Below are 14,724 nucleotides of genomic sequence, written 5' to 3'. Positions count from 1 at the left end.
TTTACAGGACTTCACAGATGTGGTTTGTATGTGAAAAATGCTTTGTATTTCAGAATGCCAGAAGTAGTACTGAACAAGCACCAGCCAATTAGTGCTAGATAACAGCCCAGCTGGATCTTTACATTTAGAAAGGGTATTTCCAAGTTAGAACGTGCCATGGAGATCCATTACACTGCACTGTCACTGTGTTCAAGCAGAGCCATCCTCAGAAAAAGGCACATATGCAACCCTAGAGCTTGCTAACAAGGTTTTGCTAGCAGCAAAAGACTAGCAAGATGGGGCACGCGTGGTCACTACATGTAATTGGTTGTCACCGATTTATTTTCACAGCTCACACGGCTCTAATAGATGCAGCTGAAGGCATTCAGTTACTAACAGTAATGTAACTTCATCCCTTCATATGGCCCTTGTGGTAGAATTTAAAACGGAAGCAGAAAATACTTTTTTCTGCCTCACAAAATAAAAACATGCTCAGACTGAGTTGACTCATAGCCCGTTCCCGAGCAGAAAATAATTTTCCAAAGTATTTCTGCCCAATGACACTATGCCAGGTCATCTCTCAACATACTAAGCAGGGAAGGTGTTTCCCTGGGAACAGTAACCATGGCAAAACCAGTGTCTTTCTCTTTCTACTACCTACAGGAGGAGAAAGAACAGCAGATGCCTGCATTCTGCCTCCAGTAGGTGCACACTCCCAGAGCCATAAGCAACCTGGGAGGACCTGATCAAAGACTCAAGAGAAAGGGAGAGGAATTCTGTTCATTTGCTTGAATACCAGGCATTTTTGTCATTCTATACTGTAAATTCAGAATGCCTCGTTACAAAGAGTGCAACTGGAAACATCAGTGTTAGTGAAAAGTCAGCCAAATACAACAATGTGTAGGTAGGCACCAAGCCCAAAAATCAGCACGGATAAATGGCCAACAGAAACAGAGGTACAATGGGATGGCTTTGCAGTTTTCAAACCCTGGCATTGTGCATTAGAGCCCTATTAAAGAAAGCGTTTGCAAACCCCAATTTGCTGTAAGCAGTAGTTGCCAGCAGATCACCTGCTTCTGGCCCATCTATTTTTCTGCAGAATGGTCTCGATTTCCCAGATTGAACACAACTCTCAGATACATGGATTTCCAAACAGTAATGATCAAGGAAGAACCAAAACAGGCTGCAGCTTCAGCCCATGACCATTTTGAAACCAGAATTTTGCTGAAGAGCTAACTAAATCATAGAAATGCAATAATAATTGAAAGCACAATCACATTGCATGCTTTTGGGGATCTTTTTGTCACACACTAGTGAACATGTTATATACTTCTGGATTCAGGTTTGGAAAGTAGTTATCCAGGTAAATAGAGCAAATGTTAGCAAAGGGCTCTTTAATGACAACAAACAGAAAAAAATGATTCAGCATTCTTAAAAGATGATGAAACAGTCAACAGCATAGATTTAAACTAACATTATTCCACTTCAGAGTTAACGTGCAATTAACACACATTGCCAGGACACCGGCCCTAGGAACTCACTCAGCACAGAATACTACCCTGTACCCAGTGCAAATCATGCAGAGCACAAGCTGACAGCCTGGGTTTCTGCAATGCTACAGACTCACAGTGAGAAAGATACTGACCTTCTACACAGTAATTTAGAAGCAGTGTGACAGGGTCAGCTGGGTCATGAGACCCACTGCCACATCTCCTTACATGAATTTCAAAGGGATATTTTATATGCACAACAAATATCTGCTCTAGACACATGTACAGAAAACTCAGTGCCTAACACCCAAGTGTTAAATAAACATTTATTCAGAATGAGTCGAGCATCCCTTTTAACCTTCTCTGGGCCAAATCACTGCAAATATCCCAGACATATCCAGCCAAGTCAAATGATACAGTCATACCAGAGTTGATATCCAGCTCAGCCAGTTGTCTTTGAATTATTCACCACTGGCTCCTCAAGAAAAAAAAAACAAACCAAACACAAACATTAGAAAAACAAGCTCCTTTTTAAATCTCCTAGGAATGCAGTGCAGCTACCACTAAGAGAAGATGCTATTACTTTTAAAGATGCTGCACATACCTTTCTTTGCCATACACTCCAGTCTAATGCATCCTCCTATGAAATCATGATAAGATTTCATTTCTCCCTCTGTTATCCGAACAGCAGTGAAAGGTAGATTCCTGGGCACCTGTTGTCCACATTTCCGACACCGAGAAGTCATTGCCAGAGCTCAGGAGACTCTTGTCAGGAATCTGCTCTCTGTTCGCTGGAATCCAGCCTGGTTCTTCAGCTGCCAGTCCAGACTGGTGACTTTATCCCACTTAGTTCATTCAAGGTCACCCTCGCCAGCAGGATGTTCGCCATTGCAATTGGCTAAGACTTATAGGCTTACTGACTGTGTTTGTTTCTCCCTCCTTGCTTTCAATATCAGTTTACTTTATTCTCTCATTCAGAATGAAAGCTGTGAACCTCAACACAGCCAATGCCCTGAATGGCTTCCTTATCATTAATTTAAAGCTATCCTACAAGCTACGATGAGAAGAAAGGATCTCAGGAGTATGTTGCAGGATCACAGGATTCTTAAAAAACACACCAAATTTGTCCACAAAATTTTTCTCTAAGAAAATATTTTTCTTCACTACTTTCGCTCTCTTCAAGGCTTTTGATTCTATGATTCCTCATGATTAACACTGGGATTTTTTGACTTCTGTGTTTCAGCTTGGACACAGCAAGGAGACTGCTCTGCAGAGCTGCTCAGCCAATTACTCATATGTCTGGCGGTGGTGCTGGGAAGCTGCAACTGTACAGAAAAGCCCTCTGCTGCTGTGCACAGTCCCTGCTCATAAGATCTGATAATCTAAATGAACAGAGTAGCAAATAGAGAACAGGAGCATTGCTAGCAGGTATACGCTGTTAACTGGGTAACCCCCACCCAAACTTTTGCTCCTTTAACAGAAGTTTGACACTCATATTTGGAAATTGGAACACATATTATATTTTAAAATCTCTTTGAAGGTGCTGGATATTTGAGATTTTTTTCCCCCACTCTTAACTATTCCCATAATGAAAACTTACTGATCAGATAACCTGGTGAAGAAACTAGTAGTTGGGAAACTGAGTGCAGAGAATGTTCAATCCTGATGTGGTAAAATAAAAAGGAACCTTTGTTGGATGGGAGGAACTGCATAGGAAATACACAGATGGGCACAAGACCAGTATTGGTGACAGTGCAAAGAATACAGCAAGAAGCTAATAACTCAGGGCCAAGCTGCAACCAGAGCTCAAATGCAGGGACCCAAGCACAGAACAAGCTTGCTGCAAGGATCTTATATGTGAAGAGGAGAGGCTTTGCTTTTCTCTGCCTCAGTCACTATCACCTGCTGGCACTTTTCATAGCTACAGCCAATGTTGTTCAGCTTGCGGCCATCTCAGATCACAGCTGAGCCCTAGAAACAGGGGACAAGGAGCAAACAAACACAAATCAGAGAATGAATGAGAGGGGACAAAGATGCGTAGGAGAAAAAAAACAAAAGCCTTACACGATGTTGCTTCCAACATGACAAATAACTACATGGACAAGCAAGAATGGTAAAGCACAGAAGTATTAACTCAGCCCTACTTCTTTCCTACCAGTTCCAGTGCTTCCCTGCCACAGTGAGCCATTTGAGCTTCCTAACCCTTTCCTTTTGGTGAAAGAAAGAATTAAAATGATTCCTACTGTTAAAGACTTGTGCTCCCCCCCCCCAAGGTTCACTGTATACCATAAAATCAGTCACCCTTCAATCTGCCAAACCACTGCCTGCTAAGCATTCAGCTACAGAGCACAAAGTTTACCTTAGGGACCAAGAACAGAGGTGTAAGGGGTAGGATGGATGGACAGAAATATGTTTAGTCTCATCTGAGTTTATTTCAAGTATGTTTCACAAGCAGCTGGACTGGCTTCCCACAGCATCAGAAACCTCTGACTCTGGAGACTTGAGAGCTGCACTGTTTCCTAAGACACAATTACCTTCTGCACCAGATGTGTGCACACAGGAGCTGCTGTGGTGACCAGTTTACAGTAATGCTTTTATGTAGCATGCTACCAAATATGTACTCAACATTCATAATTGATGCTTTCAACATTTTCTTTCTTTAGATAAAAAGGTATCAGCGTGACTGAAAGGAAGTTATTGCTCTGTAAAAACAGAAGAGCGCAGTGGAGGGAACAGATACAGAAAAGAGGCAGGAATGTTTCCAGAGATTGTCACAGAATGGAGGGGAGTTACTTCCCTGCTGCTCCTCACAACCACAGCAACGTAATTGAAAACAATAAGAAAGAGGACATTTTCTGCTCATGAACTGACAGTATTGCTTAGCAACAGTGCCTGGGTTGGGCTAGCAATCAAAAAGCAAGTAAATAGTGTAAGAGTTTCATCAAAAATAAGAAGGAATCCCAGATATATTCAGCTGACATTAGCAGAAGTCTGAGGAATTGCACTGCTTTCTAGTTTTGTTAGAAATACTCATTTATCTTGGAATTTGAGCCTTTTTTTTAAATAGAGATACAGTAATGACAGCAAGCACCTTCACCTTCTTGTGTGTACAAAGGACAGCCAGAAATTTAAAGTAAAATCAGTTAAATGGGTTCAAATCCCTTGTCTTTTCTAATGAAATAATATGCTTCTGCACCAAGAGGCAGAGCTCCAACAGTTGGTAACACTAAAATCATGAAACAAGCAACAAATACAGTGGATCTCAATACTGATGGGTCCCAAAGGACCTCAATTCTTGTCTCTATGTGCAAAGTGAGTTTAGGAACTATGTTTATGGGCCAGGAAAAGGAGGGATAGAAGTCTGTCTCTGCTATGTGAGGCACTGAGGCAGCCACAGCACACCCTACAAAGTCATTAGAACAACTGAGGGGAAATGGATGACTCTTCAACAGAGCCTTGTAAGAATCATCAAGAAAGTTTAGTAGTTAAGACTCAAAATTGTCTCTCTATCCACCAGTGATGTCAGAAACAAAAAAATTTAATCAGCATCGTGATACTTAACTTATTCATGGAGACCAGCAGCTCCCCTCATGCATGCACAGTACACTGCAAGGCTGAGAAAGAAATAATCTAAATCCATTGCTGCCATTTAAATTGATCTGCATGGAAGATAAGAAAAAAATCCATATTTCATTGCCAAAAATCCCTGCTTCAAACTTTCCTGCGCTGTTTTATTTGAAGTTTGAACTGTGCTTTTTGTTAGCCATGCTGAAAAACTGTTTCTTTCATGTATACCTCAGTGACCTTCTTTCTGCCTTCCTCACCATCCAGATTGTGAATCTGATGCAAAAGTCATTTCAGCAGCCTAAAAACTTATTTTCAGAGTACAAACTCAGCGCAGTTACAGACAACATCCATTTATCTGTTCAGCTTGGAAACTGGTATTTTCTACTAGTTCCCATTTATTTTATTCCAAATGATAAAAAGCCAGAAAGCCTTCCTTCCTGGTTTGTTTTTTTTTTTTTTTTTTTTTAAGGCATTGTTTCAAATCCCAAGGAGTTAACAGAACAAGTGGAAGAAGGATCTCTGCTGGTAGAATTACTTTTAGCATAGAGTACTATTGCAGTGGCAGCATGCAGTCTCTGCACTAGGAGGTACTAATTCCAGTGCCATATGGCTTCAGAATCTCTTTACACTGATCTGCTTAAAGTGACTTCCTAACCGACGAGGAAGACATTTCTGGTCACCTCAACAGGAAATAAGAACTCTGTCACTGCTGAAGCAAATTTATTCCCGCAGAATCATAGACTCGTTTGAACTGGAAAGGACCATTAATGGTCATCTTGCCCAACTTTCTGCAGCGAACAGGAACATCTACAGCTCCATCAAGGGATCCTTAAATGAGGTCTGGGAAAGGGTGCACTGCATGCACCTGAGCTCCCTTGGTTTGGCCCTGCTTTCCTACCAGGTGCTCAATTACTGCTTCAAGCCATGACTTAGCATTTCTGTTACAACCCAAAGTCCTTTTTGGCAGAGCTGTGCTTAGTTGTTTTGCTCCTCAACTTATTTTTATAGTGGCGGTTGCCATGACCCAGGTACAAGACTTTCCACTTGGATCTACTGAACCTCATGAATCTAGGCCCTCTGCTCAGCCTGTCTAAGTCTCTCTGAATGACATCCCATCCCCTGGGCATGTTGACCACACCACTTAGATTGGTGTCACCTGCAAACTTGCTGAAGGTGCTCTCAAACCCACTGTCAGTGCCATTGATGAAGATATTAAAAAGCAATGGTACCAGTACTGACCCCTGGACACCTTTCACCACTGATCTCCATTCAGACAGTGCACACCCTCCCTGCACAAACTGCCCCCCCAGCTACTGCACCAAGCCCTATTTCTGTGCCCTACGGCTGTGCCCTACTGCTGTGCCTTGCTTTAGTGCCCTACTCTCTCCCTTCTTGCCCTTCTGACTTCACAGTTTTTGCCATGGTTCTCCCTCTCTGGGAAAGGTCCTCCAGCATGAGCCTCCGATCCAGAGCCAATTCCCTCAAAGTCTTCAATGCAAGCTGTCAAACCTGGAGTGGACACAGCTAAGATCATAAGACAGCCTGGCCAAAAAACTTGGATGCCATCTTAAAGCTGGACTCACACAGACATCCAGGGTCAGCCAAAAACCCAAAAAACCCAAATCCACAAATAATGCCAAAGCTGTACCCATGGTTATCACCCTGGTTTTCTGACCCCAAACATAATGGTCACCTTGCCATCAGTACAGCATGCACCATCAGAGAAAATGCACAGGAATAGCCTTTGTGCCAAGGCCTTCCAGCGGTAGCGAGGATGCTGGAAGAGAAATTCTCTGAACAATAAGAAAGAAACAAGCTTTTCTCCTCCCTGTACTCTGCCACAGGCACGCTGACTCAGCTCCATTGTGGCAGCAACCCTGATTCTTGCCAGCATCCAGAGCACTGCACTGCTCCCCTTTCTCTCCCTCTTGACCTTTTTCCTTCCAACAGTCAATCAGTGTAGAACAGCTGCTGGATCCATTCAGCTAAGGCCACCAGGATGGTTTCCTGAGGAGTAGCTGTGCACATTCCCTGACTGAAACCGCACTTTATTTTTTGCTGTTGTAAATCATAACTTAAAGCAGATAAATTGAAACCAAAAAGACAGACATAAAATAGGATCTTTAAGAATCACAAGGGCTGTTGATATTAAAGGCTTTTGGACACATGCCAAGCATTAGCTGAAATGAAAGAAACAGCTTCTCACATTACGAACTACAGTGAAAGAGTGTCCAACACTTTATTGCTGTCTCTCAAACACTCAACATCAGTAACTACATAGGGTGAGATATTGGACACGAGGGACAATTGACCTTCTCCTGTCTGCATGTGTGTGCACTGAGGTTCACTCAGTTACCTGAGCAGTCCACAGGGAGAAAGGAACTCCTATCTATATCCTCCTGAACACCACAGCTTTGACTGATTGGGTTCTCCCTGCTGGCAGATACACATCAAACACACTCCTTCCACATTCCCTAGGGCAATGCTTGCGTCCTTCAAGGAAACTGAAGATAAATAGATACGAACTGTGTCAGTCAAAACAGTTACTCCCCCTAACTAAGCAACAGCAAGAATAGATAACCTGTTAGTATGTGCATTGGTAGCAAGAACTCTCCATTTACCTGCCAAACCCAGAATGCCACACAAAGCATGGAGCACAGCACGAAAGAGATGCTGCTCCATCACATACAACCACGCTTCCAGATCTTTTCCCTGTCTTCTAACCAGCACAAACACTGGTTTTCAGTGCCTTACTTTATCTTGATTCTGTAATGTCTAATAGTAGTGTAAAATAATGAGATTTTCACAACATTTACAAGAACCCAAGAGTATCAATCCTTTGTCAAAACCAGGCAAGGTCTGGGAACCTTATCTGCTAATAGGCAGTAGGTCTGCACAGTGCAAAAGAGGTCTAATAGTTTCAGAAGCAGAGTAGCGTACAGCTGCATGAGATAACTTGTCTTATAAGAGACAGTGGACAAAGGCCTTTCCCACCAACCCAACACCACAGTCCTGATAGCAGGACACCACCGTTCGTACTCAAGGACATGCTGAAGCCTGTCTGCTCAAGGTTAGACCTTCGCTTAATTTAAATTAAACACAGTGCTTTTGACTTCAACAGCGCTATGGACTTAAATTGCCTAAAGCTGAGCAGTGCTGTCTTCTGATGAGATAAGAAATGACTGTTTAGTCTGCCAGGAAACCACATTGCAAATACTTTCTGCTGACCAGCCCGGATTAACTTAATAAAATGTATCTAAATCACACATCTGCTTGTGGACCCAAATCCCAGAAGGCATAAGCCCACTTCATGGGATATAACTTTAAGTAGTGCTCTGTACTTCTCAAGTGATTCTCAACTGAGCACTTTGGTACCACGGAGAGGTTGCTACTCCCATGAAATGGAGCACCTCCCACTTAATTGCCAATAAAGTGAGACACCATAGGAATATATGTGTTTTTTCCGTTTCATTTAATAATGCACCTGAGAACCATTTGAAGAAGGCCTGAGGGCAGCAAAAGCAGCAGGAATCATTTTGCCTAAATTTTCACAGCACAAAAGTAAAAATTGAGAGAAGAATGTGCTAAATGTAGATAGGGACACATCTCCCACTTGCTTGAGACCCCTTTGAGTTAGTATATGCTAACGGGAAATCTTTAAATTAAAGAAGTTCTGCTTAAAGAAACAGGAACAAAATGGTATGGAAGCAGCTCAAAGCAGTAGGTCCTCTATTAGTAGTATTCTGATGCCAGTGAAATTGCTTTTACTGCTCTTTTGTAGCATAAGTTCACATAATTCTGCACAATATTTCCTTATCTGTCTTTTATTTTAAATATACTTGGTTCAAGAACAGCAGTTATCAAAAGTATAAAAAATAAAGCAATATTTTTTTAACCTGTAACAGAAGCATTATAAAAACCCACCAATGAGCTTCAAAATCCCAGTACAAATAACAAAGTACAAATTAAAAAATGTTCAGCTGGGAGCTGAAGCCCAAGGTATTCCTATGGTCGGTCTAAGTTTAATTGCAATTACTGCAGTAAAGCTGGAAGATAAATGGGGACATAACAGGAAATATTTATCTCTTGGTTGCAACACTAGAGTGTTTTCTGACTTAATTTGATATTATTTGTAGATATCCTCATCTTTTCAACGCTGCATTATAAAATAACATCTTGCTCATTAAGGCTTTGCAGTTGTTGCTCGTGTCAGGCTAATTACTATTACATACCTTTCAGAGGCAGCAGGTCTGATAGTGAAGGAAGCTGAACAAACTGATAAGAATGAGCAAATTCATTGAAATAAAAACAAAACACAAAAGTACTTTAAAAGTCAGGCACAATTACTGATCCCACATTCAGCATCTATAGCAGATATGGCAAATATTTTAGAGCTTGTAGGCCATTCTGAGAAAGTATTTTCTAACTGGAAGCAGCATGTAGTCAGAATACTGATTACACTAACCAGCCTTCATTGATAGAGCATCCTCACCTGAGGATGTTTGATGTTTATGTCATGTTTGTTTATGTTATTATTGTTTATGTCATATTTGTTTGTTTATGGTAGGATCACTCATGTTTGTAATTAGGTTCTTTTATAAGCATCATAACAATCGTAACACAAATATTAAAAATGTAAATATAAACATAAACAATCCTAATAAACTTTATCAATCCCAATATAAATGTAAACAATCCCAATGTAAACATAAATAAATCTAAATCTAAACATAATGTTTACATTATGGTTTCCAATAATGGTTACATTACATTTATGCTTACGTTGGCATTGTTTATGATAGGATTCTTTATGGTTATGTTAGGATTATTTGTATTTATGGTATGTTACTATGACAACAAATTAGTACCTTTGCTAAAGAAAAGCAGCTATGAGATTAGTTTCTTACTTATATTTTTTAGAAATTAAAATAAAGTGATGTGTTCACGGTTGAGTTAGAAAATAAGAAATAGCTTATATGACTTACATGTAAAATTTAAACTTTGATTGTTAGAAATAATGTTATGCATGTGTGACTTTTAAAAAGAAGCTATATGCTTCTCCAGTCTACTATAGGTCGGATGAAGTTTAAATAAAGAACCTGTATACCCAGACTTTCCACACATCTGCGCCAATACCAGTTTTTTTTTTTTTTCTTTGAAGACTGCTTCTTCCTTTACATTTGTGCCATGCAGGTACTTTGGATCTTGATGCTACTGCACCATGAATAGTGAGATGGCTTTGTTCCTACAGGACTTGTGTACAGTGGGACGGTTATGGAATGGTCACACTGTGCTGTGCCCTCTAGTGGTCCCTGCACAAAAGAGGCAGCGATGGGGTTCAGCCCATGAATCTCGCAGGATGGGTCTCTACCAACAGAAAGCAATTCCTGGGTACCAAACCAGCCAGTGCCAGTAAATCTCCTGGAGAAGGCTGAGTTGGGCAGAGGTGTTTCGGCCTCACTCCTCTGCCCAACTCAGTAACGCTCTGCCTTTCAGCTGCTCTGAGAAAGGAAAACAAAAATTTGACCATGTTCCTGAGGGACTTCTGACAATAGAAGTTGTAGCACAAAATGGCACTGACCCTCCCTGCTGCCCTCTCCACTGGGTGTGGACAAGGCTACTCCAGCACAGCTGTCTTTCTGAGACCAACAGATACTCCACACCTCAGGCAGCAGCCCTGCTGTGGTTCCTCTTGGACAGGGCAGGGCAGTGGCAGGGGACCACTGGTTCTTCCAACCCTCCCTTCCTATGGCTGGCCTGGAGAACTTGCATGATGGCAGCACACCAGCTCTGAAAGGGGAGTAGGACCAGCAGAGCACGGCCTGTTACAGAACTGGTGTTGCAGATGCTATGGCAGATTGGGCACTGAAAAACTCTGACAGATTCCTCGTAACTCCAGTCCAAACAACCACGTTCCTCAAAGTGCACTTGGCTGCTTGCTTTTTCTCAATCAAGATGCAAATATGCATATGGCTCTGCTGTATAACCAGAGCATAATTCAACATGATCCAGGGTGATGACGGCACACTGCTGAAACTGCATTCTCCCCTATCTGAAAACAAAGCCAGAAAGCAGGATATTTCTGAACTACAAAAATAAGGACCAAAAACTTTACCTCCAACCGAACTGTGAGTCCACTGTGAATCCTCTACTGAACCAGTGTGGAAGGGGACAAGATGCTAAACACTGATAATGGTGTAAATATCTGAGACTTCTGAAATGGCAGCTTTGAATCTTAAAAAAATAAATCACACCAGTGCTGAGTGAGCTAATCACCATAATAAGGATGAACCAGTTTTTTTCTGGTAACCTTCCTACACCAATTACTGGCATGTAATTGCTGTGAGCTTTCTGATTAGTTATTCACTGATTTGACTCAGGCTCATACTAAGACTCATAGCTATTTCTGTTTGAAATAATCTTTTATCTGAATATTGCAAGATCAATAGGATTATTTCTATGTATGTCATTAGCTTTGGCTTTTATGCTGCAAACACCAATACTGATCAGCTCAGCAATTAAATGAAGCCTTGGCTTTAGAGATCTCTAAACCAAAACATAATGGGTTACAGTGAACTTCAAACTCAAAGGAGGGAAATATTTATAGTATCTCCTTTGTTACATGAAGGATTATTGACTGACAACAAGAAGCAAACTCTCCTGACACTAATTCTAGTCACAGCAATCCTTTTAGCACATGGGATCCATACCAGAAGATGGTACTGGAGTTGCCAGTACCAGCATGCCAGTAGCAGTGGGATAATCTGCTAGATACAAAAATTATACAAGGGCTGCTCTGAAAGTAGTGCCTCCTATGTTATTGTGTTGTCCCACAACATCAGAGGTTGGTGTTGGTGCTATGGCAGTAGAGGCTGAACCTTTCCACCAGTGTCCCATTACATGTTGTTGCCATGTGACAGACGGCAGCAGAGGGGCAGTCTGACAAAATGATGTCTGACACAGAAGTGTGTATGAAGCAAAGGTGTGTCACTGAATTACTCCACGTGGAAAAAATGGCACTCATTGACATTCATCGACACATACAGAATGTTTATGGAGACCAAACAGTGGATGTGAGTACAGTGAGACAGTGGATGGTGCATTTTCAGCAGTAGTGACAGCAATATGAAAGACAAGCCACGTTCCAGATGGCCATGCAGATTTTTATAAGCAGAGCGTGCAGGCTCATGGCTGGCAAAAAATACATAGCTAATGGTGGTGACTGTTGTTGACAAATAGCTGAGAATGTGCTCTGTCAAATAGTATTGTGCTCTTTGTATCTGTTAGAACTTCCATGGAAATAAATGGGAGGCATTACTTTCAGAGCGACCTACACAATATGACTCAGTACCTCAGAGGTCCCAGAATTTAAAGGCAATGATCACTCCCCTGAAGTACTGAGAGACATCAACTCTCATTTCAGATTTTCCTCACCTCTCCATATTCCAGGTATCTTGAGTTGGTTATCCACTGTCAACTGGGAGTAACTCCTGTAAAATCTCTGGAGATTGAATCATGTACTGAACAAGGAGAGTTAGCACATCCTGTTAGCAGCTATTGCCAGCAGACCAAAATGCTGTACATTAGCATTCTTCGGCTTATATATATGGATTAGAACTGCAGAGAACTGCTTTTGTGTCCAGCTATAGAGAATTCATTGCTTCAGGGAAATTTGAAATCATACAGCTCCCAGTCATGTACAGAAAGCAATAGCAAAATGCTTTGCAGCCCCTTTATATCTCGTTGCCCTAGGCAACAGCCTGCACTGCGGAAGTGGCAGATCCAGCCTTTCTTGTATGAAGCCTGCAGCATATGGTGTTAATATATGGATCGATACTATGAAAGCCCTCCTGTAGTACTATTGGGGTGCCCAGATTATAGATGGAATGGGTGGGTGCATAGACAGATTCAGGATAAGAACTGCTGCTCTGCATCTAAGATCTTTGCGACACAGGTGGAGGTCAGTGGAAGCACAGGGATTATCACCTGCACTCAGGGATGTGGGGCACTCAAGATTTTTCCTTGAGATCTTACAGGAACTGACCCAAGATTCCCAGATTAACTCAGGGCAATTCTGAAAGTAGGTCATAAGTCTCAGCTACCAAAGCAGTGCCTGCACTGTGCTGCCTCTCAGACCTGTTTGCAGCATGGACTATAGCTGGGTCAGCCACAGCTGAGTACACTCAGACAAAAATATTTGGTGATCTGGGGTGCTGAGTGCCAGCAGTTCCTCATTCATTCATACAGGAATAAAAAGCTCTTTGCACCTTTTTGGACCAGACATCCTCTGTTGTAATATCGCTGAAAGATCATTTCTCATCAATTCCTTTCAATGTTTCAAAGGATTTTTTTTACTTCTGCAGCAATTTAACTGTTATTCTTATGCTTGAGTAATCCAGGTCACAGGAATCAGTGACCTTCAAAATTAAAAGCTGGACTAACATTCCCAGAATGACCTGTGATTCTTTTTTTAAGCTTCCAGAGAGTCAGCTTGGTATTCTCCATTACAGTCCTGCATTTACTGTAATGGAGTTCTTGGAGAGCTCCACCTCTGTTTCTTTCATGTGGCTTGAAAATCAAGGAAGCTCTGCTGGAGTGAGGGAGGGCTGGGCTGGCTCCCTTGAGAAACTAGACAAGAAAAGTCCCAGTGTTCTCATACCAGAGGAGCACTAGATAGTAGTCCTCACATACTAAATCCAAAACAAATATGCAATCCCTTTCTGAGGCAAGCAGGGTAACAAAATCAGTATGAATAGCAGCGCTTTTCCAGGAGGGAATGGATCATAAGTGCTTTGGCTGGCCTTGTTCACCCCTAACTGCCCAGAGGACTCAGAACTTCACGAGAGCAGTGATTTAAGAGCAATGCATTTTCAAGAATATTCTAGATACAATGCACAGCAACTGCAAAGCTGTTTTTGAGCTACTGTGTGCATGTTGTTCTAGTGAATACACCAGTCAATTGTCTCACAGCAGTGTGGATTTTTGATCCAGGCAGCCTGTCTTTAATTTGGCCACATTAACTGGGAAATTGTTCTGTGCTGTCAGACCCCTCCAATGCCTGGAAAAGGAGAAGACAGAACACATCAGCTTTGCAAACCAAACCCTAGAGTCCACTGCAGTTTGAGACTGTCCATTTCAGTTCAGTGCTTTATTCTTTATTGCACACAATAGAAAACGGGAGAAAGTTTTATTCTTTAAAGCTGAATTATTTGTGGGTCTCTTTCCCGAAAAGGCATCAGACTTCTGTAATGATGCTCTGCAAATGACAAACATGATGTATTTCACTCCTGAGCAAATGCTGTTGCATCAGATTTATACCAGACTGAGTTCACATGCTGGACATGGCTCTCTTCCAGTACGTGAACTCACTCATTCCTCAGAAGCAGCTGAGTCTTTTCATTCTCTTGTTATCTATGTTGTGTTTATATGACAGAGAGACTTGAAGGTACTGTGCAGGGGACCATTGGAATGAGCTCATGTCTGTCCACCTGCCAAAGAGGACCTCGCCATCCCTTCCTCCCCTAAACCCACAAGCTTTTCTTCAGATTATTTCTGAACTCAGAGCAGTATCCCCCTCTCTGCCATGATTTACACATCACTTAAGGTATTTACTAGTGTTGTTTTTCCATCTATGCATGGAAGAGCTGGCAGTTTCTTCACCCTGTCTCCCTCATATTCCTTGGTTTCA

The 14,724-nt window shown here is 41.8% G+C and overlaps 1 protein-coding gene across 8 annotated transcripts in view; it reads right to left on the bottom strand.

Annotated features, from left to right (window-relative positions):
• Positions 1-14,724, bottom strand: part of MCF2L2 (MCF.2 cell line derived transforming sequence-like 2) — a 148,340-nt gene that overhangs the window by 125,307 nt on the left and 8,309 nt on the right. For 3 of the 8 annotated variants that reach the window (XM_031555173.1, XM_031555174.1, XM_031555175.1), the window contains exon 1: positions 2,074-2,288. The exons of 2 other annotated variants lie outside the window; for them this stretch is intronic. In XM_031555173.1, the coding sequence (XP_031411033.1) occupies positions 2,074-2,215 (142 nt within the window). In that variant the 5' untranslated portion in view covers positions 2,216-2,288. Of the gene's footprint in view, positions 1-2,073; positions 2,291-14,724 lie in introns of those variants that run through there. 3 more of the 8 variants (XM_010716846.3, XM_031555170.1, XM_031555172.1) reach the window with 2 other exon arrangements.

The sequence above is a fragment of the Meleagris gallopavo genome, chromosome 11, assembly GCF_000146605.3.
Source record: "Meleagris gallopavo isolate NT-WF06-2002-E0010 breed Aviagen turkey brand Nicholas breeding stock chromosome 11, Turkey_5.1, whole genome shotgun sequence".
NCBI lineage: Eukaryota > Metazoa > Chordata > Aves > Galliformes > Phasianidae > Meleagris > Meleagris gallopavo.
This window is presented reverse-complemented; position numbering and strand designations above follow the sequence as displayed.